Raw genomic sequence first — 22,971 nt, 5'->3', positions numbered from 1 at the left:
ATTCCTTTCTGTACAAATGGTGCTTATCACTGTAGCCGGGATAGAAATCCACACCAATGTTTTTAGACTTGGACCGGGCACAAAACTGGAATGCTTTCTGGGTCACTGGTCAAATGGTTTGACCATGATCTGCATATTTAATATAACACATCTTATGCATGGGCGTGATGGTCAATTATCTAGGGTTCAAGTCTTGCCGTTTACATTCATGTGAATATACATATATTAATAAAATATATGTGACCATGATCTGCATATTTAATACATTTAAAACTTTTTTGTAAAATATAACACATCTTATGCATGGGCGTAATGGTCAATTATCTAGGGTTCAAGTCTTGCCGTTTACATTCTATGTGAATATACATATATTTAATAAAATATATATTAGGAACACACATTCAAGCACAACTAACAGGATGGGTTAGTAGAAAAGCTTGGACAACCTGTTTTGGTATAAAAACTTAAAAAGAAAGAAGAAAAGAAAGAGAAGAAAAAGGTTTCAACTGAGAAAGAGAGAGAAGAGAGACAAAAGAGAATGGGAGAAGCACAAAATTAGTTCTAGCCACCCCTTTCATTAGATTATATACTCATAAATAAAAGAGAGTACAAAGACAAGTATGCCCTTAGTAAGTCGGTTACTTGTGAGAACTTAAAACATAAAGTAATGGGCCTAAGGCCCAATAACTCTCTAACTATGCTATGTAAATAAAAAACAAGTTATATCAGCCCAAACTGTCTGTTTCTTACTCTTCCATGAAACTAAATTACCTCCAACAAGAGTGCAAATTCCTGATGTAGATCTCCTATCATCTAGACACCTGCCCAATCAGCATCTATATAAGCCTCTACCTAGGTGTTCCTTCAAATAGGAAAGTATCCCCTCCCAATGCTGAACTCGTGAGGCATGCATGTATTGACTCACCACACTCACTACATAAGAGATGTTTAGTCGTGTCATACAGCAACCGCCCCACTAACCTCAGATATCTTCCGACATCCTTCACTAGTTCACCCTCTGAAGCATTTATCTTGTGGTTCTGATAAATAGGTGTATTAACTGCCTTTGCCCCAAGTTTTCCTGTCTCCTGTAGTAGATCTAGAGCATACTTCCTCTATGAGATGAAGATCCCATACTTGGACCTTGCCACTTCAATGCCCATAAAGTACTTTAGCTCCCCAAGATCCTTAATCTCAAATTCTTTGTGCAGATTCTTCTTCAGGGTATCAATCTCACTCAGATCATTTCCTATGACTACAATGTCATCTGCATACACTATCAAAACCGACACCAATGACCCCCTCCTCTTCACAAAAAGAGTATGATTAGATTGAATTTGAGTATAGCCAAATTCAACCAATGCACTTCTAAACCTGTCAAACCAAGCTCTGGGTGATTGCTTTAAACCATATAGAGACTTATTCAACCTGCATACCTTTCCTTTTTCCACATTATTGTAGAAGCTAGCTGGAAGATCCATATACACCTCCTTTTGCAAGTCCCCATTGAGAAAGACATTCTTTACATCAAGTTGGAAGAGTGACCAAGAGTATGTAGCTGCTAGTGATTAGAAGAATCCAAACTGAACTCATCTTTGCTACTGATGCAAAAGTTTCCAAGTAATCTATGCCATAAGTCTGAGTATACCCTTTTGCAACCAACCTCACCTTGTATCTTTCTATGCTTCCATCAACCTTGTACTTCACTATATAAACCTATCTGCATCCAACTGTCTCCTTGCCATCAAACAAATCCACAATCTCCCATTTTTTATTTTTAATCACTGCTTTAGTTTCCTCCTACATAGCTGTCTCCCACTCAGGTTTGGAGAGAGCCTCATTAACACTCTTGGGTATAGACACAGTGTCAAGGGAGTAAAGGAAGGCTCAGTAGGAAGGGGATAATCCACTATAGGAAAGATAGTGTGAGATGCAATGAGCAGTACACTTACTCTTCCCTTTTTTGAGGGCAATAGGGAATTCAAGGTCATCTGCAATGGTGTTAGGACTAGGTATGGTAGTATCACTAGGAACTAAACCATCAGGGGAAACAAGAGGGATACCTGGGTCTATGTCAGTAGAACCTAGAATCTGTGATGAGCCGATAGGGAGTGATGTGGGTTCCTCTGTTGTGGAATCAACCTCCTTGTGCTGTCGTAGGCAAAGGAGCTATTGTTTTTAGAGGAAGAGACTGAAGAGGCAGGTGGCGAGAAGACTAGAAATGGTGAAGAAAATGGTTCTAAAGCTGTGAAAACTTCTCCTCCCTTCGTTGAGGGAGCTGACCCTGAGTCTAATGAACTACAGGATGTTGGTGGAGAGGGACAAGAATCAGCTGTGAGGATGGATGCGGGTATTCCAGTGTCGGAAACACAGAGAAAGGTCTTCCAAGTGGGTAGGTCGTCAGGAAGTGATTCTTTCACCATGTTTACTTCACAACCTTGTCCAAAAAGGGGAAAGGCTTTAAAACCAATTGCCACCTATCAGCAAGTCATTTCCAGTGATTCTAGTCCTACCCCCGTTCTATTAGGTATGGGTGTCAATTCTGTTTTAGGTACTGACTTGTTTGCTCTGCCTGTAACAGATATCCCAGCTTCCCATCCTAGAGGTTCTGATGCAAGAGAGAGGGTGATAGTGGAAGGAGGAGAGAGGGTGTTGGAAGGAAGTAGTAAGTGGGAGGCGGACAGAATTTGGGAGTTGATCTGTACAATGATGGAGGAACAAAATAAAAAGGAAGGACTCGGAGAAAGTTGTAGCCAAAATAAGTGTGAGCAGGGTAAAATTTTTCCTCAGACATTGGCTGGAAAGGATGGAGAAAAGAAAGAGGATGATTGCTGTATTAGGAAGGGGGGGGGGAGGAACAAATAAGAAAAAAAGATCTGAAGTGGAAAGGCTAATTTCAGACATTGAGGGGGATTTAGAATTCAGTGGTAGAGGGGATAGGAGGAAGGGCCTAAAATAAGGAGAATATGGCCTCTTCTTGGGTTCTTTTGCTACTTTGTCTCGATGAAAATTATTAGCTGGAATGTAAGAGGGTTAGGGAGTGCAAGGAAGAGAAGGGTGATCAAAGACCTACTCCGAAGGGTAAAACCTGATATTGTGCTGTTACAAGAATCCAAGTTGATGGAATTAGATGGGTGAGGAGTTTTTGGAGGTCTAGAGGTTTAGGTTGGAGCTCGTCTCCTTCCTGGGGAGCCTCGGGGGGGATTGTAACACTGTGGAGGGAGGATGTGGTGGAAGTAGTGGAAGAATTGATGGGCAGATTCTCAGTTTCCATTAAGTGCAAGAATGTAGAGAATGGGTGTGTATGGGTTTTAACCAATGTTTATGGCCCTAATTCCTATAGACAGAGGAATGAGATGTGGGAGGAACTATATGCAATCAAGGGGCTATGGGATGGTCCTTGGTGCCTGGGTGGGGATTTTAATGTCATTAGAGTCTCTGATGAAACCAGTAATCCCCAACAGGTAATCTCAACAAGCATGAGGAAATTTAATGGTTTTATTGAAGATTGTGATATGAAGGAAATACCTCTGCTGCAAGCCAGTTACACTTGGTCCAACCTTCAGGAAACCCCTTTGTGCTCGAAGTTGGATAGATTCTTATTTAACCTTGCCTGGGAGAATAGTTTGGAAAACTTGGTTGCTAGGGCGTTACCTAGGGTCACCTCCGATCACTGTCCTATCCAAATAGGTACTGAGTCTTTTCCTATAGGACCCAAACCTTTTAGATTTGAAAATATGTGGCTTACCCATCCAGATTTTGTGAAAAAAGTGAACGAGTGGTGGGGTGAGGAGGAGAGGGGGGTAAGATGGAAGGGGATCAAGTTTCACAAGAAATTAAAAAGGTTGAGAGCCAAAATAAAAGAGTGGAATAGAGATCAGTTTGGTAGAATTGAGGAGCAAAAATTTGGCCTAATCTCTCGAATAGAGAACTTGGGTGTAAAGGAATCTCACAATGGGTTGACCGAGGAGGACAGAGTGTTAAGGAGACAATTAAAAAAGGATTTGGAAGAGGTGTTATTGAGGGAAAAAATCAGTTGGAGACAAAAATCTAGACACAAGTGGATTAAGGAAGGTGATGGGAACACTAGATTCTTCCATGATTTGGCAAATGGGAGACGAAGAAAGAATTTTGTGACCAAGCTAGAGATAGGAGAGGAGGTGTTTACCAACCAGGATGACATAGCCAGAAAATTTGTGGACCACTTCAAATCGATTTATAGAAGGCCTTTGAGAGAGAGGACAGTCATGGAAAGGGTGGATTGGCCAAGAATTGATGAAGGAGTGGCAAGGTGGCTGGAAAGGGATTTCAAGGAAGAAGAGATTAAGAAAGCTGTCTTTCTAATGGATAGATCCAAGGCTCCGGGTCCAGATGGCTTTACAATGGGTTTTTATCAAGACTGTTGGGAGGTGTTGAAAGAGGATCTAGTTGAAGTCTTTAAGGAATTTGCAGACAATTACACTATAAGCCCTGGAACTAATGCCACCTTTTTGGCCTTGATACCTAAGAAGAATGATGCCAACCACCCAAAAGATTATAGGCCTATTAGTCTGGTGACAAGCATCTATAAAATTCTGGCTAAAGTGCTCTCATTGAGGATCAAAACAGTCCTCCCTACCATCATTAGTGAAACCCAGGGGGCTTTCATTCAAGGGCGACAAATAACAGATCAGATCTTAATTGCGATTGTGTGTGTGGAGGAAATGAAAAGGTCTAGTAAGAGAGGATTCATTTGTAAATTGGATCTTGAAAAGGCCTATGATTTGGTGGACTGGAAGTTTCTATTGGAGGTTATGCAAAACTGTGGACTTGGGGACAAGTGGTGTAGTTGGATCTTTGGGTGTATCAGTACTTGTCACTACTCTATTCTGGTAAATGGTACGGTGAGAGACTTTTTTCCAGCTTGCAGGGGTGTCAGGCAAGGGGATCCACTTTCACCCTTCCTTTTTACCTTAGTAGCTGATGTGATTAGTAGGATCATTACTAAGGCTGACAGCGAAGATGCCATTAGGGGTTGGAGAATAGGGAGACACCAAGTCCCCGTCACCCACCTTCAGTTTGCAGATGACCTAATGAATTTTTGTGAAGGAGGTTTTAGTGAAAAGGTAGCAAACCTAACGGAGATAATAAAAGGATTTGAAAGTGTCTCTAATTTGAGAATAAATCTGGAAAAGAGCTGCATAGCGGGTATAAATTTGGAGGTAGAGGAGGTCGAGGCTATTGCGGAGTGTTCCACCTCTGCTTGGCCTATGTCATATTTAGGGCTTTCTTTAGGGGTAAATCCTAGGGAGAGTAGATTTTGGACCCCAGTGATAGAAAAGTTTGAGAAGAGATTAGCCTCATGGAAGAGGAACTATATCTCTTTAGGAGGGAGAATTACCCTAATAAGAGCTACCTTGGCTAACTTACCTACCTATTATTTGTTTTTCTTTAGGATACCAGTTAGGGAAGCTAGGAAACTGGAGAAGTTGATGAGAGACTTCTTATGGGAGCCGGGACAAGAAAAAAAGGATCACTTGGTTAATTGGGAAATTGTGTGCAGAAGTAAAGAAGAGGGGGGCTTGGGAATTGGGAGGGTAATTAGAAAGAATCAAGCTCTGTTAGGGAAATGGTTGTGGAGATGGCCTTTGGAAAGAGAGAGATTGTGGCATGAGGTGGTGGGAAGCATTCATGGGAGGTCAGAGAACGGATGGGATGCTGGTGTATCGAGGCAAGCTAACCTAGCAACACCGTGGAAGGCTATTCACAACACCCTTCCTCAATTCCTCAATTTTATCAGGTATGAAGTTTGTTCTGGCAACTCTGTTCTTTTTTGGGAGGATATTTGGGTAGGAGACTCACCGTTAAAGGACTTGTTCCCTTCGCTTTTTTCTATTTCTTTGTACAGAAAAGAGGTGGTCTCAAAATTTGTTTCACCTTTGGGGACACCCTTAGATCCTACTTGGGATTTTGGGTTTCGTAGAGGACTTAGGGATGCTGAAATTGAGTCTCTTTCTATTTTGCTTGGTTGTCTTAATCAGGTTTGTTTGGATCCCTCCAATCTAGATAAGAGAGTTTGGACTCCTAGACCCAATGGAACCTTCTCTTGTGCTTCTTTCTTCAAGTCCATCTCTCAACTTTCTACTCACCAACCCTTTCCGTCAAAAGAAATTTGGTGTAGGCCAATCCCCCTAAAAATTTTGGCTTTTTGTTAGGAAGTATTCCATGGGAAAGTAAACACTTTAGACAATCTACAAAAGAGAAGACCTTTTCTCTGTATTTCTCCTAATTGGTGTATCCTCTGTAGAGCTCACAGTGAGGATTGTTACCATCTACTAGTATCTTGTCCCTTTTCTGCAGACCTTTGGGCTTGGCTACTTTCGTTGTTTGGGGGTAGTTGGAGTCTACCAGCAGAAGTTCACATGCTCTTCAACCATTCTACCTTTTATTGGCCTACAAAAATAGGGAGAATTATGTGGAGATGTGCTCGTGCTGCTTTGACTTGGACTCTTTGGGAAGAAAGGAATCTCAGAATTTTTCAAGACAAGGAAAGGAACAGCCAAGATTTGAAAGACTGTGTGTGTTAAACAGGGCAATACATTGGCTGAAGACCTTGGAAATCTTCCATCAATTCTCCTTTAATGACCTTTGGAGAAATTGGTTAGCAGTAGCAAGGTGCTCATCTTTAAAGGACAAATCAATTACAAGCTGGTCTCCTCCACCCGAAGGCTCAATAAAGTTGAACTTTGATGGAAGCAGCATGGGTAATCCAGGATTATCCGGAGTGGGGGGTGCTTTGAGAAATGAGAAGGGAGAGATTTTGTTGCTCTACTCAAGTCCCTTGGGAATTGGGAACTTCATCAGGGCAGAACTTTTAGCTGTTGTACAAGGGGTGCAATTTGCAAACCAGCTGGGGGTACAACACCTAATAATCGAGGGGGATTCCAAAGTGGTGGTGGGTTGGTTGAAAAATTCTGAAGAGACTGTGGCGATACAAGAATGAAATGAAGAAATTTAGTTGGTTGACAAGGAATATGTTGGTCACTGTATAGTGGGTGGGGAGATCAGCAAATACTTTGTCAGATGTGTTAGCTAAGCAAGGGGTAAATAGGGAAGAATTATTTTGGGCTCGGTTGTGATTCTTGTTTTTCTTTCCTAGTTTACTTGTAAGATTCAAGGAGGGGCTGCAGCTCGTGCCTCTCGTTGGGATGATGTATGAACTCACTCTAAAGTTGCTTCTGAATCAATAAACTTATTATTATTCATCAAAAAAAGGAGTTGGAACAAGAAATGTTATAGATTTCTCACTTCCTCCAAAACACTCCCCATTAGAAGAACCCCCCCCCCCCCCCCGAGAAAAAAAGGTATGGACTTATAAAAGGTGACATCCATGGTAACATACTAACTCCCAGAGATTGGATCATAACAATGGTACCCCTTCTGATTTCCTACATACAGAAGTGTTTTAGGGGTCCGAACCAGTCCTGTTATGAGAGAAAGAAAGAAAAGAAGAAAAACAGCCTTTTGAGAAGAAAGGACTGTTTAAAAAGATGCAAAAAATCAAAAAAAAGTAGCAGAAATCAGAGTTCAAGAGCGGAGAAGATGAAGAAGAAGGTGGTGGCAACTTAGGTTCAGAGAGAGATTTTCGAACATAATCTCTTCTCTTACACCCTTAATTCTATTTTATTAAGTTAAACTTGGTAATTTACAGAGAAGCCCTTAGTTGGGCAGAAAATTAAAAAGACATAACATAAGAAAGAATAGGCCTAGATTAAGGCCCATTACAGCAAAGAACGTAAAAGATAAAAAAGGATAAACAGCCTATGGGCCATTCGGCCCATCTTCTCTACAAGAAAGAAGGAGAGGAAGCTGTTGAACTAGAGAGATTAAACCCTATTAGTCAACCATAATCTGTATTATAATGTAATTAGAGTACAATGTCAAAACTGCCCCTACTTAAGTATGGGACAAGTGAAACAAAAGTCAAAACAGAATTGCCACATCATCATATAACTTAAACCATAATGAAATGACTAATGTACCCTTACTCAACCAACTCTAACACTCCCCCTCAAGCGGGAGAATGTCATATAATCCCAACTTGTTACATATATAGTTCACTCTCCCTGAACTCAAACCTTTTGTAAACAAATATGCCCATTGATCACTTGAACTCACGTGTTCTGTGATTATCTCTCCAGTAAGAACTTTCTCCCTCACAAAATGGCAATCAACCTCTATGTGTTTTGTTCTCTCATGGAAGATTGGATTAGATGAGATGTGGATTGTAGCTTGGTTGTCATAGTACACTAACTCACATGTAGTGTGTGCCATGGCTCTGTATTCGGCCTCAACACTACTCCCTACCACAACAGTTTGCTCTTACTCTTCTAGGTCACCAGATTTCCTCCAAGAAATGTGCAATAACCTATAGTAGATCTCTTATAGACACTAAGCCTGCCCAATCTGCATATGTATACCCAACTATCTCAAGTTTTCCTCCTGGTTTGTACAATAATCCATGGCCTGAACCTCTCTTTAGGTACCTTACAATTCTAAGGACTACATCCTAGTGAGGTACTCGGGGATTTTGCATAAATTGACTCACCACACTAACAATAAAGGAGATGTCTGGTCTTGTGATGGTCAAGTAGTTCAACTTTCCCACTAACCGTCTATATCTTCCAGGGTCATCAAATATTTCACCTGCATCATTGCTCAACTTAACATTCGGTTCCATGGGTGTTTTAGGTAGTTTTGCACCTAACAGTCATGTTTCATCCAACAGATCAAGAACATATTTTCTTTGGCACAAATTCACACCTTATTTCAACCTGACAACTTCTATACCCAAGAAATACTTTAACTTCCGAAGAGGTCTCCAGCACCTCCTCCCCCTGATCCCATTTCTCCTTTAAATTTGTTTTCAACTCCACAACCCTCCATAACTCCCACAATAGATTAGGAAGTCAATTTGAGATGAAAAGAAAGGTATTTAGCTCCTTTAGAAACCTCAAACACCCTCTTGGAGCCCTAAAAGCCCCTCCCTCCAAAGATCCCCTTTTCCGTGTGAGCGGGAGAAGAGAGAGGAGACTGCCACTCCCTCTAGAGACCTCCAATAAGGTTGGGACATGAACTGCCCCCTTTAGAAAATCTCAAGGAACCCTAGAAATAGGGGTGGATTTGAGCCGAGCCGAGCCGGATACTTGGCTATTCGAGCTTGAGCTCGATTCGAGCTAGAGACTTGAGCTCGAGCTCGACTCGGTTCAAAGCTCACAAGTTCGAGCTCGACTGCAAGCCATATTTTTTTTCTAAAAAATAAAAAATTAACATATAAAAATATTTTTTTATTTTACATACAAAAAATTAAGAATTATAAATATTATTTATTATTATACATATAAAAATAAAAAAATATACATATAAAAACGTTTTTATTTTACATACAAAAAAATAAGAATTATAAAAACTATTTACTATTATACATAAAAAATAAGAATACTATATATAAAATATTATTATATATAATAAAAATTATTTATTATATATATATTTATGTATATGTATATGTATATATGTATATAATAAAAAATTATTTATTTATTATACTAGGCTCACGAGTCAAGCTTCATTGGGCTCGAGCTCGGCTCGAAACTCGGTTTAAACTGAGCCGAGCCGAGCTCGAATAGCTCGCGAGAAGCTCGGCTCATGGCCACCCCTACCTAGAAAACTAGAGCACCACTTTCTAGGTCAAAATTGAAGAGTCCTAAATTAGGACTCTCCCCCTTTCTTCGGTTCTTCCTGATTTTGGTGTAAAGCCCTAGCTAGCTACAAGGGATTGCAATTCCACCAAAATATCCAAAAATGGGGCTTACCTAAAGTCTTCGATCAGCCCTTTGCCTTATCATGCAGTCGGCCGATCTAGGGCTGCATGATGGAGCAGCTAAAGAAATCTTTAAATTTGCTCTAATACCAAGTAGAAAAGCTTGGACAACCTGTTTTGATATAAAAACTGAAAAAGAAAGAAGAAAAGAAAGAGAAGAAAAAGGTTTCAGCTGAGAAAGAGAGAGAAGAGAGATAAGAGAATGGGAGAAGCACAGAATTAGGTCTGGCTGCCCCTTTCATTGGATTATATACTCATAAATAAAAGAGAGTACAAAGACAAGTATGCCCTTAGTAAGTTGGCTACTTGTGAGAACTTAAAAAACACTCTTGACTTAAAACATAAACTAATGGGCCTAAGGCCCAATAACTCCCTAACTATGCTATGTAAATAAAAAACAAGTTATATCAGCCCAAAATTCATCAGGGTTAATGGTAATAAGCTAACTTAACTAAATGACAGATTATGAGTTCAAATCTTGAGGCTGGTGGGTCGTTAAAACCGGTCTGAAAGTTTGAGGGCAAAGGTTTTGTCTTTTGACTGAAAACTGTCCATCAGCACTCCAATTCCAGCTCCAACTATCTTCTTTGTTCAAGTCCAGAGACTGGAGAGAGATCAGCTCAAGCAACTCAGCAAATTTTGCAATCTCCCAATCCTGAAAGTTTCTTCAAAATGGACACCAAAAAACAGAGCTGCCATTAGCTCAAAACAATCTGCCATAGCTGCATCCTGTTTCTCAGCTAACTGGAATAATTGTGGAAATAGTTCTGAGAGAGGGCTGCTGCCACACCAAGGGTCTTTCCAAGATGCCAACCTATCACCGTTTCCCAATTTAGGACTTAGCCCTTTGCTGAAACTTGGAAGAGTGTCCATAATTTTCCTCCATAAGAACTATATGCCACAATAAACATTGTAAAATTCTTGAAACTTTGATGAAACAACATGATGCCCTTCCATACACATCAATGTTGTAAGACTCAGACTAGGCACAAAACAATTATATATAGGGAAAATTCCCGATTAGTACCCTGTACTTTGGGCCTAGTGCCACTTTGGTCCCCGTCCTTTAAAACGTGACAATTCAGTATCCGAAATTTCAAAACATGCCAATCCAGTACCTGCCATTAACTAGCTGTTAACCAGCCATTAAGTGGCATTTGTAAAGACACAAATGCCCTTCAAGTGTCATCTAATTTTCTTTATTAACCATCCAAACGTTGACAAAAAATGAACAGTCCCAAATCCTTCTCTTCTATTCAAGAAAGTTGGGTTCACCAGAATGCCCACTGAGATGTGACCCCAACTTTCTTGAATAGAAGAGAAAAGGATTTGGGACTGTTCATTTTTTGTCAGCGTATGGATGGTTAATAAAGAAAATTAGATGACACTCGAAGGGTATTTGTGTCTTTTCAAATGCCACTTAACGGCTGGTTAATGGATAGTTAACGGCAGGTATTGGGTTGGCACGTTTTGAAAGTTCGGGTACTGAATTGTCGTGTTTTAAAGTTTGGGGACCAAAGTGGCACTAGGCCCAAAGTACAGGGTACTAATCGGGAATTTTTACACACACACATACACACACCCACGCACCAATAAACCTATTCTGTTGAAAATGTGAGTTGTAACACTTGAACCCTAGTCATTTGCATAAAAGTTAAGGAACCAACCATCTAACCACCACATTCAAATTTGACGTGCGGTCGAACTGTTTGGCCCACAACCTGACAAGGATTCCAGTTTTGTGTCCAGTCTGAGTATTACAACATTGATGTGTATGGAAAAGCCTTATGCGTTTCATCAAAGTTTCAAGCATTTACAACATTTATTGAAGTGGGGAAGTTTTGTGATCTATGTCCAATTTTATATAGGCTGAGTTTGGATATATTGAGATCAATCAATGTTATGAGTTGAGAGGAGAACAGTTGGTGTGGTGCCTGAAGTTTAGGAGACCCTTAATAGAGACATGAAAGAATGTTTCATGTTCTTTAGGAGGTGAGGGTCTCTACTGCATAGAGAGATGAATTGTGGAAGACAGAGTGTAAGAATGGCAGGTTCCCAGTCAAGCCTTGTTACATGCAATTACAGGAACCAGATGGAGACTTGATCTATTAAAGGAGTTGGGGCATTTGCATTGCTAGTGACAATGGATGCTATACTGACAGAAGATCATTTAATGAGTAGCATCGCTGGTAGATGTCATGTGTCTTAAAGAAGAGAATGGGAGACATTCATTTCTTGTAAGGTGGCTGCCTGGCTGGCTTCATATGGTATTTCTATTTGTGTTTTTATTTTTTCAATGTGGTGTTTCCAGCCCAATGATCAAGAAGAGATTTTTTTCCCCAAGTGGCTAAGAATTCAAGGAAGCAAAAACAAACCAAAATCTTCTGAAGTTGTATCCTTTTTGCATTATGTTGGGAATATGGAAGGAAAGAAATAGGAGATTGCTGGAAAATAAATCTAGATGGATTGAAGGAACTGTGGCTGATATAGGCAAAATGGTTATGTATTGGGTGATGGTTCTACCAGATTTTGCTCAAACAAGCAGATCATGTGTTGCGGATAGGTTTTGGGAAACTATTGAAAATGCAAATTTTGTATCTTTTGAGTATTTATAGCTAAGATGTAACAAAGTTTTACCTTGGTACCTTAGTTCAGTTCTACTTCTTTTTTTTATTTATGTTAATAAAATTTTGTCTTACTATAATATGTAAAAATCGACAGTTTGCAGTCTCAGCCTCGGCTGCACAGGGCACAGTCATTACTTTCCATTACATCCCCTTCTTGTAACTTTGTCAGCTGTTAATCATTTCTCTGACGTTGTTATCCATACCAGAAGGACCACTTTTGATGGTACAATAGAAAGCCCTATTTTGGAGCTTGGGAAATTGTAACAGGGTTGAGAACTTTACATCTTGTAAAAGGATCTAACTGAGAAGAACCTGAGCAATCCTATTTCCAAACCCTTACATATTGTTGGTCTAGACATTGTGTTACTTTTTGAAATTTCTGCAATATATTTTCCATGGGTTCTACTTCCTAATCATTAGAATTTCTTCTAGTAAAAATACATAGATATATGCTGCTGTCTTATGTTACTAAAGAAGGTTGAAGTCAGAATTCATTCAAATGGGTGGGCCGACCTCTAGGGCTGTCACACCCTTTTCATTCATTCGTGTACACCATTCTTCTTCCTTCTACTGATAACAGCACCTTAGAATATCATTTCAATATGTTTTTATTCATCTAAGACATCTTCTGAAGCAAGGATTCCATACCACTGTGCTGCTTTGAAACTCACAACTGTCATTAACATGTAATGTTAAGAACCAATATAGTCAGCTTGTCCAGTTTAAATGAGTCCATGTAAGCTGATGTTATCCTAAATTAGGAAGATAGCTCAACAGGATAGATAGAAGCTGTGCCCTATTTTATAGTTTCTGGAGTCTAGAATTGTAATTACCTGGAAAATATAGAATGGAAGGCATGCTTAGAACTCATTAGTCTATTTATCTTACACAAAACCATTTGCACATGTTTTGTTATGTCAATTGTGTAGAATTACTCCTTTATCTTATGGCTGTTGAACTTCATCTTAATTTGATCTATTATTTGGAAGCCGTGCATCGGATTATGGATTGATGAAGATCGACAAGACAGGCCACATCATCCATTTTTCTGAGAAACCAAAGGGTATTGACCTTAAAGCAATGGTAGGCCTATCTTATCCCCTCTGCGTTTCATCATCTTTTCCTGATAGTTAACATATTTTGTTGATGAAAAGAAAGTGAGGAGATTACTGTTTTATTGTAGAGTCCCATAAGCAAATTAATATACAAGTATCCTTTCAAGTCGAGGAATTTCAATACCATTCGCTTCTATCAAAAATAAAGAAAGAAGAAACCTATGTCCATTTAAAGATGTCAAGAGTGTTACCCTTTTTTCTTACGGGTTGCCAATCTTTTATGTTGAATACAAAAACCTCTTGCAACAGACTAAGATCATCTTTGTTATTGCATTTGATACCAAGTGAATTGAGAAATTCTTCTTGAAACACAAATGGCTGTAAAATTTTTGAAAGATAAAAGAATGGGGACATATGAGAAATCCCAATGGAAATGGGTAAGGCTGCAAAAGGATGGCTTGGATTTGATTTCATCAAGTTATACCAGTATGTTCAAATACTAATTGGCTGGATACTATCTTAGTTCTTTTGTATTAAACAAAAAAAAAAAAAAGAAATATCATCTCACAGTAGGTTTGGAATTTCTCAATTCCCAAAAATTTTCTACATATAAACTGAGAATTAACTAGCAAGCCATAAACCTGAAAAAACTATGAGGATTGGTGGTTTAGGTCCAGACTTTCATCTCCTCTTTCTGCCAAGCTTCAATAGAAAAAAGATAAACTGAATTAATAACCAAGTTTTTTCCAACTATTTCTATATGTCTCCTTCTGTATTTCCTAATTTCCTTGTATGTTTCCTGGTTGTTCTATTTAATGGGAAATCTACTCCATCATATACTATTTTTACTACTAAATTTAAGACCATTAACCTTTTGGGTTCATTACTCTCTGTGCTTCATTCATTTTTGTGCTAAAGTCATATTTTCAGACACATAGCATTACCATGATTCATACACAAGATTTTACCTAATCTAAGAACTGTTCTTGGTCTCTACAGCAAGTCGATACCGCTTTTCTTGGGTTGTCTCAAGAAGAATCCATCAAATATCCTTACATTGCATCAATGGGAGTTTATGTATTCAGAACAGAGGTTTTGCTAAAGCTTCTAAGGTGGAGGTATCCCACATGCAATGACTTTGGATCTGAAATCATTCCAGCTGCTGTGAAGGAGCACAATGTCCAGGTAAGAAATAAACCCTAAACTTGAGTTCCTCATTCTAATGCATAAGCGAGTTTGTATTGGACATGGGCATTGAAGTAGAACTCTAACATGTTTCTAAGAGTCTGACTTGGCAAGAGGAGAAAGCATGGACTTGTGGACACAATCTACAGAAAAGTACATACTATCAAAATATTTTATGTTTTTCTTTATGAATTCTAACCATATTAATACAAATAAAGGTCTAAAATATTTGTCTTTTTACTATGTAACATTTGATATGAAAAATAGCATTCATCTTGTACATTATCTGTTCATTTATGTTAAATAAGGCAATAGGAGATAAAAGGGAAATGCGATCATATGATGGCAAATGGTATTTTAGTCATTTTACATGTTTGTGGTGTCCAACCTTAGATTTCAATCAATTCCTTCCTACACTCACCCTTGGGTCATAGCCATCTTACATCTATTTGATATTAAAGCATCCAATCCTACATTAATTTTGTATTAGCGTAGGCAGTCCTACATCACATCCACATCCTCTCTTCAAATAGGAGACCAAGCTTAGGCTAGGCATGAAACTGCATTGTTGTCTTTAATGCTTATTCTGCATTATTGTGTTTTAAATGTCTTTATTTTTTCATATTTTGATAGGCGTATCTGTTTAATGACTACTGGGAGGACATTGGAACAATCAAGTCTTTCTTTGATGCTAATTTAGCCTTGACCGAACAGGTGAAGTATTATTAGATAATGCACTATTGATTATTGTCTATTTGCAAATTTAAGCCATTGAAGTGTTCAAAACATTTGCAAGTTATACTGGTGGTACACATTTACTGTATTCTGCAAACTAACTACTAATTTATCTGTAATTCAGCCACCCAAGTTTGAGTTCTATGACCCCAAAACACTATTCTTTACGTCTCCTAGATTCTTACCACCTACCAAAGTTGACAAATGCCGGGTATGCTCGATAAACTAGATAAGTCTGTTGCTTCATCTTTTGCTTCTTGCATCTCCGGAATCATAATTCAACCAATTCGTGCAGATTGTTAATGCAATAATTTCACATGGGTGCTTCTTGCGGGAATGTAGTGTTCAACACTCCGTAGTGGGTGTGCGATCACGTTTGGAGTATGGTGTCGAGCTTATGGTGAGTAACCACAGTTAATGTGCAAATTTCTTCTAGTAAAAGAAAAAGGTGCCTAAACAAGACTAAGCTACTTCTTTCTCTTTGATGAAAGTTTGAATCCAACAAGAAAAGAAGGCTTCCTTAGACGTGCACAGGGATAATGACTGTTAGTTGAATCTAAGCATAACAAGACTTTAAAATAACCAATTCCACATTGATTGCTTTTGTGTGCTTAGCAGGTTTTATTCTTGATGACAACAACCATAGGTTGTATTCAGAATTTGTTATTGTCTTTTCAGGATACTATGATGATGGGTGCAGACTATTATCAAACTGAATCTGAAATCGCATCCCTGCTGGCTGAGGGGAAAGTTCCAATTGGTGTCGGACAAAATACCAAAATCAGGTGTGATTCAGCCTTTACTGAACACTCAGAGAAATGCACATGTAGATACGCATGTTTCATTGATTGTGTGTGTGAGAGAATAATTGCCAATTTTCTACAACTTTCTAACGATATTTCCTATTATTTAAGGAACTGCATAATTGACAAGAATGCGAAGATAGGAAGAGATGTGGTAATAGAAAATAAAGATGTAAGTATATAGCTGCTTTCCATGCTCAAGTATTTTATTTCCTGTTTAAAAACTTTTTGTAGAATGAATTGTCAATCCAAATCATTTAAGTTATGCTTGTTTTATCTGTGGTTGGCGCACCATCTAAATACTCTGAATCTCTGATTTCTTAGAATGTTCAAGAAGCAGACCGACCAGATGAAGGATTTTACATTAGGTCTGGAATCGTAGTTATACTGAAGAATGCAACAATTAAAGACGGAACCATCATATAGTATTAAATACATCCGTGGGACAAAGAGCTTTGGATGGATTGCAAGAAATACTGATTCTGTGGTTACTGGAGAAGCTGAGATCGTGGGGGCTGGCGGGGCTGTAGGCGTTTCCTTGTTCATAATAACAAGTATGTACTGCCTTTGCTCGTGTATGTAAATTAGCTCCTTTTTCTTCTGCTAGAGCCAATAGAGTTTGCTAGTTGAGAAATGCTCCTAAATAAGTGAACAGGCTATAAGGTTGTCTGGTTTGTATGGGAGTCCATTCAGTGGGTACAGAGCTGAATCACTGAGTTTTGGATTAGTTACAAGTAATAATGCGGCCATTGGCAATGTATGACATCTGTATTAATTCACAGCAAATGAATAATTAGTTAGGCAAGATTCAGCCATCGACTTACAATCTAATTACCAATGAGGAGACCTGTAATGATCTCACAATATGGCTAGCTTTCATTTTTCAAGATATGGAAACACGTTCTATCAAAAGCTAAGCACCATGAATGAAAAAAAGTAAGCTGAAGCTTTCTTTTTTTGTATTCTTTCTGCTGACTAGGATCAAGCAATATGAGAGTCTTGGTTTACAATTTACTTAGATATATATAAACTCACAAAGTTATAATTGCTTAATCTCCTGGATGAGCTAACACCCATCTCTAGGAGAAATGCACTTACCAAAACCTTGGCAAAAGCCCCAACGACATGAAATTACATTCAAGTATTTAACTATGCACATCTGAACCTGATGTCTCCAACTTTTCATGTTAGGTCTGGCATTTCTTTAGTTTCCTATATTCCGCCCCTTGTTTCTAGCCAACCACTGAGCCCTCCTAATGGCCCTTGCCCTCTTCCACTTCTCGATATTTCTGAGTCTGGCATACATCTTCCGAATTTGATAAAGTTTGCGAGATTGTTGAGCAATCACATTTGCTGTCGAGGGGCTCTCACTTAATACTATTTCATACCCATCTCGGAAAGAGTCCATTCCTTCTGTTAAAAGTTGCCAGAAGAGTCCAGCAGCCGCTGCCCCTCCACTTCTAGCTGATGAATAAATCTTCGAGTAGACGGTATTGAACAGCATGTCCCTCTCATAGGTGTTGAAACCAGGGTCTTTTGATGATTTTCCAAACTCAGCAAGGAGTAATGGCTTCCGAAGGATGTTCTGTGCATCTTGGATGTGAATGTCGAGCCAGTTGCTCAAGAAAGAAAGCTGTGCCTGATCATTTGAGCTTGAGAACCTGTTTATAGAACACAGTTAAAATAAAGTCAATAAAGAGAAAAAGAAACCGCACAACACTAGACACCACAGCTAGTTTAATCTTTCCAGATAGATAGATGACTCGTGTGCAGTTAACATGCAACCAAGAACACCTTGTGAGCCATGAAAACCCACGCAATGCATGCCATTATAAGACGAGCAAATCTATCTGATTAAATCAGAAGATTGACTACCATGAAATTCAACCTCATGAAAAAATGGCAGTGTTGGTCCTTGTCCATCCAGGGTCTTGGGTGGGGTTTGATTGGATTAGGGGCTTAATTACAGCATTTTGCACGAACTAGCTGCTCTGCTCTCAGACTTGAACTGCATTGTCATGCTTGTCAGCCCGAGATATTACCATTGCACCAAGCAATGGCCCCTCCTCCGGAAATGGTTATTAAACAGGTCCCTGTCATCAACAAAGCCTGCATTGTATATAGAAGGCTGAGATATTAACATTGCACCAAGTAATGACCCCTAGAATCAACCTCAAGGAAATGGTTATTAAACAGGCTCCTGCCATCAATAAAGCCTGTATGGGCAGTGTCACACCACAGTAGTGATCTTAGGTAATGCTTTGATTGTTTTATTTTAGGCAGAAGGAAACAGAAATTGAATTGTTTATGACTTTATGTGAGACCTGTTGTGTTTATCTTCCTATGTATTTGTTTATCATTACCATTGATCTGGATACGAGTGAACTGTAGCAAAGTCAATGCCAGGGATCTGATTATTCGCAATAAAGTCCGTTCCAACTTGAAAACCTGGGTTGAATTGCTTCCTCTGAGCTGATGATTCCCCATAAAATCCTTCCAAACCAGCTTCTAGCAAGTGATTTCTGTCTATGGATTTAACATAAGATGCCATCTCTGTAATCCAAGCCTGTCAGAGAAGCATAAACCACAATAATCAGATTAAAGCACGCTAAACTAGAGCCTTTTAGACAGGATTACAGGAGTGTGTTGTCCTGTGCCAGTATGTGTATATAGGTATTTACATGCTTCAACCACTTAATGCATTCCTCTTGATGAGGATCTATGTGTTGTACAAGTAACACAAGATAATCTCAATTCGGGAGTACAGGTGGCACATGAGTAACCTTGAGTGCAGAGATCATTGAGGGACTAGGGTACATGATATAGAGATTGAGGTCCTACTTTTAAGTTAAACACAATCATTTAAGGTCGTCTATCATGCTTATATATTCCTTCCTTTTTCTTATATAACATTTGTAAGACATTGTGTCATCATCCTTCTGCAGAATATTACCGAAAAAGTAAAAAGAAAAAATAACTTCTTTAAACTTCTAAAATGAGTATTATTGAGTGATGACTCTGTGGAGGTAATAAAATGGTATGTCTTCAAATGCTACCAACGACCAGAATGAAATGGTTTCCCTCCATTGGACTTTCAAACGCCTGAAAAGTGACTAAATAAACTTCCAACAGTGAAGCTTGTATGATGATGATGATCAGGATCATGTCATCATCATTATCATCATCATCATCATCATGATAATAATAATAATAATAATAATAATAATAATAATAAAGAAGGTATTTTAACCTGAATGGTCCTTCCTGATAGATCCGATGTGCATCTTGGTTCATTCATGAGCTCCCATGCCATGATTGTAGGATCATCTTTGTAGGCAACTCCAGTAATGCTGTTATGTCTTGTAAGAACAGTCTACAACAATAAGGTATAAATGTAAGGGACGAGCGAGATTCAATAGGTACAAATTTAAAAACAAAATGGCTTAGCAATTCTTGAAAAAAATAAAAAGAGAAAAGAAAACCACAACAATCCCCATTTGATGAGCCACAAAAAATCATTCCTTGAAAGAATTATCCAAACTGGATAAAGGAGAAAAAAAGAAAAGAAGAAAAGAAGACAAGTTCAATGGATACTAAATTTAAAGGAAACTCATTTCAAGATTCAAGAAATAAATCCAGATCAATAGATCTGTTATTAAAACTGAGGTCATGATTCTTCTTTATCTTTCCCCTGTTCTTGTATTCATATGTAAGGCGCAGGTGAAACTAGTTGCAAGAATATAAACCAAACATTATTTTTGAATTACCTTAATATGATTCTTGTAGTATCCCTTCACAACCGGGTTTCTGAAGAAATCATCGTCACTTGTCAGGTACTGCCCTTGATTTCTAGCCCATTCCACATACTGCTTCTTCCCTCCGAAGTTTTCATAGTTATTTGCCAAGCTCAATATAAGCTTAATACCATACCTTCTCGCCTCAGCAATTACAAAATCCAATCCCTTTTAAACAAATCGGAAATCAAAGCCACAATATGCATAAGATACATGTTAAAAGAGGCCACAATATAAGCAACGGATGGATGATATCGTCATACATACTCTGAACATCTGCTCATTGTAAGAGCCAGGAGAGTATTGCAGAGGTTTGTAGCCACCATCACTGAAAGCCCAAGTTCTTGCGACTGTAAGGCCATGGGTTGAAGCCTCCTGGAAGGCGGAAGAGACTTTGCTTCTCTGAGATGGGTCTGATGCCATATACATCAACCAGTAGGCATTGAACCCATTTGCATAGTAAGGGCTGCCATTCAGCACAAAATGCGGTCCACTGGTTCTTACGAAACCACTCTGTGCTTCAACTTGGATAAGGAAACTCTGCTGTAGAATGCACAGCACAACAAACAAAACCAGACACCAGTTCTTCATCTCTCTTCCTCCTGCTAGTTCGGTAATAAGAAATGCAGGAGAGGAGGAGGGCATAAATGGATGGTTGCTTCGTATGGGACTCTGAGGCTGAATTTATGCAAAACAGGGTAGTCTTTAAAACATAAAACAGCTATAGGTTGTTTTCCGTTTTAGTCAAAGCTCTTTTTGGGTATCATAAATCATAATAGATTTCGTTTCATTTACCCGCCGGTTTAATGTAAAACTTAAAACTAATCATGTACGAGGAAAATATTGGGTGTCTCTCGTATAGACAGACTATAGACCCAAGACCCAAGGACACAAAAGAGGGTGGGTCCACGTCCACCAACTGCTCGTAACTCATTTAACCACCGACAGCAACGTGGGAGGTGGTTATCGACGATTGAGTGATTGACGATTCCGGGACCCATCGAGCAGTTCTCCGAAGCCCGTCGTCATCATATATGGATCCTGTTTTTTTTTAATTTAAGCTTCCTTACGGGGTGGTTCGTGGTTGATAACAAACCGTAAACAGTGGAGAGAGGGCACTGTTTTTTTGCTAAAGAAAGAAGTAGAAATAATAATTAAAGAGTGGTTAACATCATCATTGTCATGGAATCAAATCATGTCAAGATTTTGGAGGAACCTTCCACGTGAGGAATGAGAACAAGTTCAAGGAGTCAGTCATGGGGAGAGCAGATGAAGATCGACAGTTGAATTGTTGAAGACACCTCCGCCCCGTTTTCCTTTCCCCATCTGGCCATCTCCATTCTCTACTGCTTTCCCACGCTTCTCTCTGTCTATTTAATCTGACGCGCGGCTAATGAGACGGCCCAGGCCCCAGCAATATTATTATATATCAACACCGAATTGATGGATAAGGACAAAAGCTTCCTTAGTCCCAACTCCCAAGTAATTGCCCCACTTTTAAAACTTGCAGAAGACATAAAAAATCGGTGAATGATGAAAGAAGCTACAGTGAGATCTAAGATCTGAGATGCTTTGCTTCCATTTCTCAAATCCCATGTCGTACAGGAAATCTGGAATATATTCCGCTTCCCCACACCACCGACTAGTTTTTGTTTTCACTTGTTTATTTAATATTTAAATTATAAATAAAAAGAAGAAGGAAGAGAGTGATGAGGATGATGGGGAATGGCCATTGGCCAATGATCATGAAGAAGGAAAAGAAAGAAACAAGCATTACAGTTATCGCATTCATATAGCTTCTCAAGTATATTTGTGGACCATCCAAAAATATTATTATTATAGGAGTTAGGATTGTGGCCCCACCTCCCCTTTCCTTTAGAGGGGAGGGAGTACTTGTTGTACTTCGCCACCCTAAACCAATAACGTGATGACTCTCGTTTGATTATTAAGTCGGTGTTACCCTATTCTCCAGGGCATAGGCTAGGAATAGAAGATACCAAATCAAGGATATAATCCAACTTGACATGCGTAGAGGCTAGAGCTTTGCCTCATTGGGGAATTGGAATGGGAACCTAATTATAAGATTACTAGTAACCTTTACCACATATACCATATCACACAACTGACAAATGAGCAAATCAACTAAACGTAATAAAACTAGAAGAGGCCCTCCCTACATTTTACAATTTAGTTACAAAACGTAGCCGAGACCGATCAGACAACTACAAGGGATATTAATATTATTGTCGTCGTAGTGGAGAGACGAGACTGGAGGGCCGGTGCGGCGGGGCGGTGCCCCCTTTCCTCAGTCCCTCCCTCACCGGCACAAGTGAAGTAACATGACTAATAATAAATAAATCCAATCCATCCCACGTGGCACGGAACTGACGTTTTGATACAGCCCCATTATGTATTCATGTGATCCGTAACTGTCGCCGTGAATCTTTGGGAGATTACGCATGTTGTAGGAAGCCTCGCCCCTCTTCTCTCGTTTTTTTGTGTTTAATTGTGGGCCACGTATTTATGGTCCTGTACTGTTGAGAGGGTGCATGCCTGCATGGTGCATGTGTTAGATATCCAACCCCCCCATGCGCACTGTCCCCACTCACGTGCACCTGTTGTTTTCCATCCCTTCACTTATGGGAGGTCGAGGAAGGATAGCATTTTCTTTTCTACTTTTTCTTTTTTTTTTTTTTTTTTTGTTTACGGGAAAGAAACTTAGAGAAGATAAGGTATGAATTATGATAGGCTTATAATTATATTACTATTATCGGCCCACTGGTGTTGGTCCGCACCGCAACGCTAATCGGCTAATGTTACATCGCGCCAACAGGCAGATAGATACACGCAGATTTCACATCATCTATCGCTGATCTCTAATGCTACGGGACCCATCGAAAATTCCCGGAC

At 39.2% G+C, this 22,971-nt stretch overlaps 2 protein-coding genes across 3 annotated transcripts in view; one reads left to right on the top strand and one right to left on the bottom strand.

Moving 5' to 3' along the window:
* Window positions 1–17,072, top strand: part of LOC104601823 (glucose-1-phosphate adenylyltransferase large subunit 1-like) — a 31,563-nt gene extending 14,491 nt beyond the window's left edge. Inside the window, exons 7-14 of one of the 2 annotated variants that reach the window (XM_010265304.3) lie at window positions 13,479–13,572; window positions 14,544–14,729; window positions 15,363–15,443; window positions 15,589–15,675; window positions 15,760–15,864; window positions 16,143–16,249; window positions 16,379–16,439; window positions 16,592–17,072. In XM_010265304.3, coding sequence (XP_010263606.1) covers window positions 13,479–13,572; window positions 14,544–14,729; window positions 15,363–15,443; window positions 15,589–15,675; window positions 15,760–15,864; window positions 16,143–16,249; window positions 16,379–16,439; window positions 16,592–16,693 — 823 coding nt within the window. In that variant the 3' untranslated portion in view covers window positions 16,694–17,072. The remainder of the gene's footprint in view (window positions 1–13,478; window positions 13,573–14,543; window positions 14,730–15,362; window positions 15,444–15,588; window positions 15,676–15,759; window positions 15,865–16,142; window positions 16,250–16,378; window positions 16,440–16,591) is intronic. The other variant, XM_088893550.1, reaches the window with a different exon arrangement.
* Window positions 17,073–17,194: 122 nt separating this feature from the next.
* LOC104601824 (mannan endo-1,4-beta-mannosidase 7-like) lies at window positions 17,195–21,528 on the bottom strand. Its single transcript, XM_010265306.3, has 5 exons — window positions 20,329–21,528; window positions 20,035–20,229; window positions 19,518–19,640; window positions 18,631–18,833; window positions 17,195–17,928 (listed from the first exon to the last, which is right to left on the bottom strand). Exons 1-5 carry the CDS (start codon window positions 20,704–20,706, stop codon window positions 17,472–17,474), a joined length of 1,356 nt encoding a protein of 451 aa, XP_010263608.1. The 5' UTR covers window positions 20,707–21,528; the 3' UTR covers window positions 17,195–17,471.
* Between the last annotated feature and the right edge of the window lie 1,443 nt (window positions 21,529–22,971).

This window comes from Nelumbo nucifera, chromosome 1, assembly GCF_055504915.1.
Source record: "Nelumbo nucifera cultivar China Antique chromosome 1, China Antique-T2T, whole genome shotgun sequence".
Classification (NCBI taxonomy): Eukaryota; Viridiplantae; Streptophyta; class Magnoliopsida; order Proteales; family Nelumbonaceae; genus Nelumbo; species Nelumbo nucifera.
This window is presented reverse-complemented; position numbering and strand designations above follow the sequence as displayed.